Source organism: Austrofundulus limnaeus, unplaced genomic scaffold (genome assembly GCF_001266775.1).
Source record: "Austrofundulus limnaeus strain Quisiro unplaced genomic scaffold, Austrofundulus_limnaeus-1.0 Scaffold140, whole genome shotgun sequence".
Lineage (NCBI taxonomy): Eukaryota > Metazoa > Chordata > Actinopteri > Cyprinodontiformes > Rivulidae > Austrofundulus > Austrofundulus limnaeus.
Window position 1 is genome coordinate 1280021 of NW_013952542.1, and position 879 is coordinate 1280899.

General features: G+C 48.1%; 1 protein-coding gene across 1 annotated transcript; it reads right to left on the reverse strand.

Moving 5' to 3' along the window:
* Window positions 1–646, reverse strand: LOC106522944 (fatty acid-binding protein, brain; the record flags this gene model as incomplete). Its single annotated transcript, XM_014016207.1, is given in 3 exon segments — window positions 1–102; window positions 262–434; window positions 524–646. Coding segments are annotated over 3 exon segments (348 nt in total), but the record flags the coding sequence as incomplete, so codon positions are not given.
* Between the last annotated feature and the right edge of the window lie 233 nt (window positions 647–879).

The following is an 879-nucleotide window of genomic DNA, read 5'->3' on the forward strand; positions in this document are numbered from 1 at the left end:
CATGATCATTTTGCCGTCCTTGATCTCTCGGACAAACTTGGTCTCTTTGCCGTCCCACTTCTGAACGTGGACCAACTTGTCCCCGTCCAGAGTCACCGTGGACTGAAAGGAGACAAGAAGAAGAAGGATGTCAGCGAGAAACGTGGAAACTTACTCTGCAGTAGTGTCGAAGGGTCAACAGAAAATAAGAATATCAGAAGGCTACAAAAAGCTTATTTTTTAAACAAAAACACGATCTAATATGTTGTTTTTAAACTTTACTTTGCAGTTCCTGTCGTCAGCGGTGGTCTCGTCGAACTCCTCTCCCAGTTTGAAGGRGATCTCTGTGTTTTTGAAGGTGCTCTGGGTGCGGATCACCACCTTGTCGTCCTCCTGGCTGATGATGACGGTCGGTTTGGTCACGTTTCCCACCTGCCTGGTGGCGAAGCCCACCCCTGAGAGACAACAAAACACGAGGGAACAACTTGGAAAGATTGAACACAGGATTTTCCCGCGGCATTGGCGAAACTGTAAGGATGCTCACCGAGCGCCTTCATGTACTCGTCGAAGTTGTCGCTGTCGACCAGTTTCCAGGTGGCACAGAAGGCGTCGACCATGATGACGGTTTGCAGGAGGACAGAGTTTAGTTCCAAAGCACACTGAGCAAGCTGCAGCTTCCCCACACTTCTTATTCTCACTCTTATTATCATGCACGCAGGTGGGCGGTACCCTGCGTCSGATTGGCTCAGGAGACTTTTACTGCGTTGCGATTGGCCAGAAAACTGGGTCACATTCTTGGACAAAAGAAAACCAAGTTGTGAGCTAAATGATGTGATTAGTGTCCTTTCAGGAGTTTCAGAAGGGCGTGGCCAGATGATAACTGCCATATTTTCTTTTTTA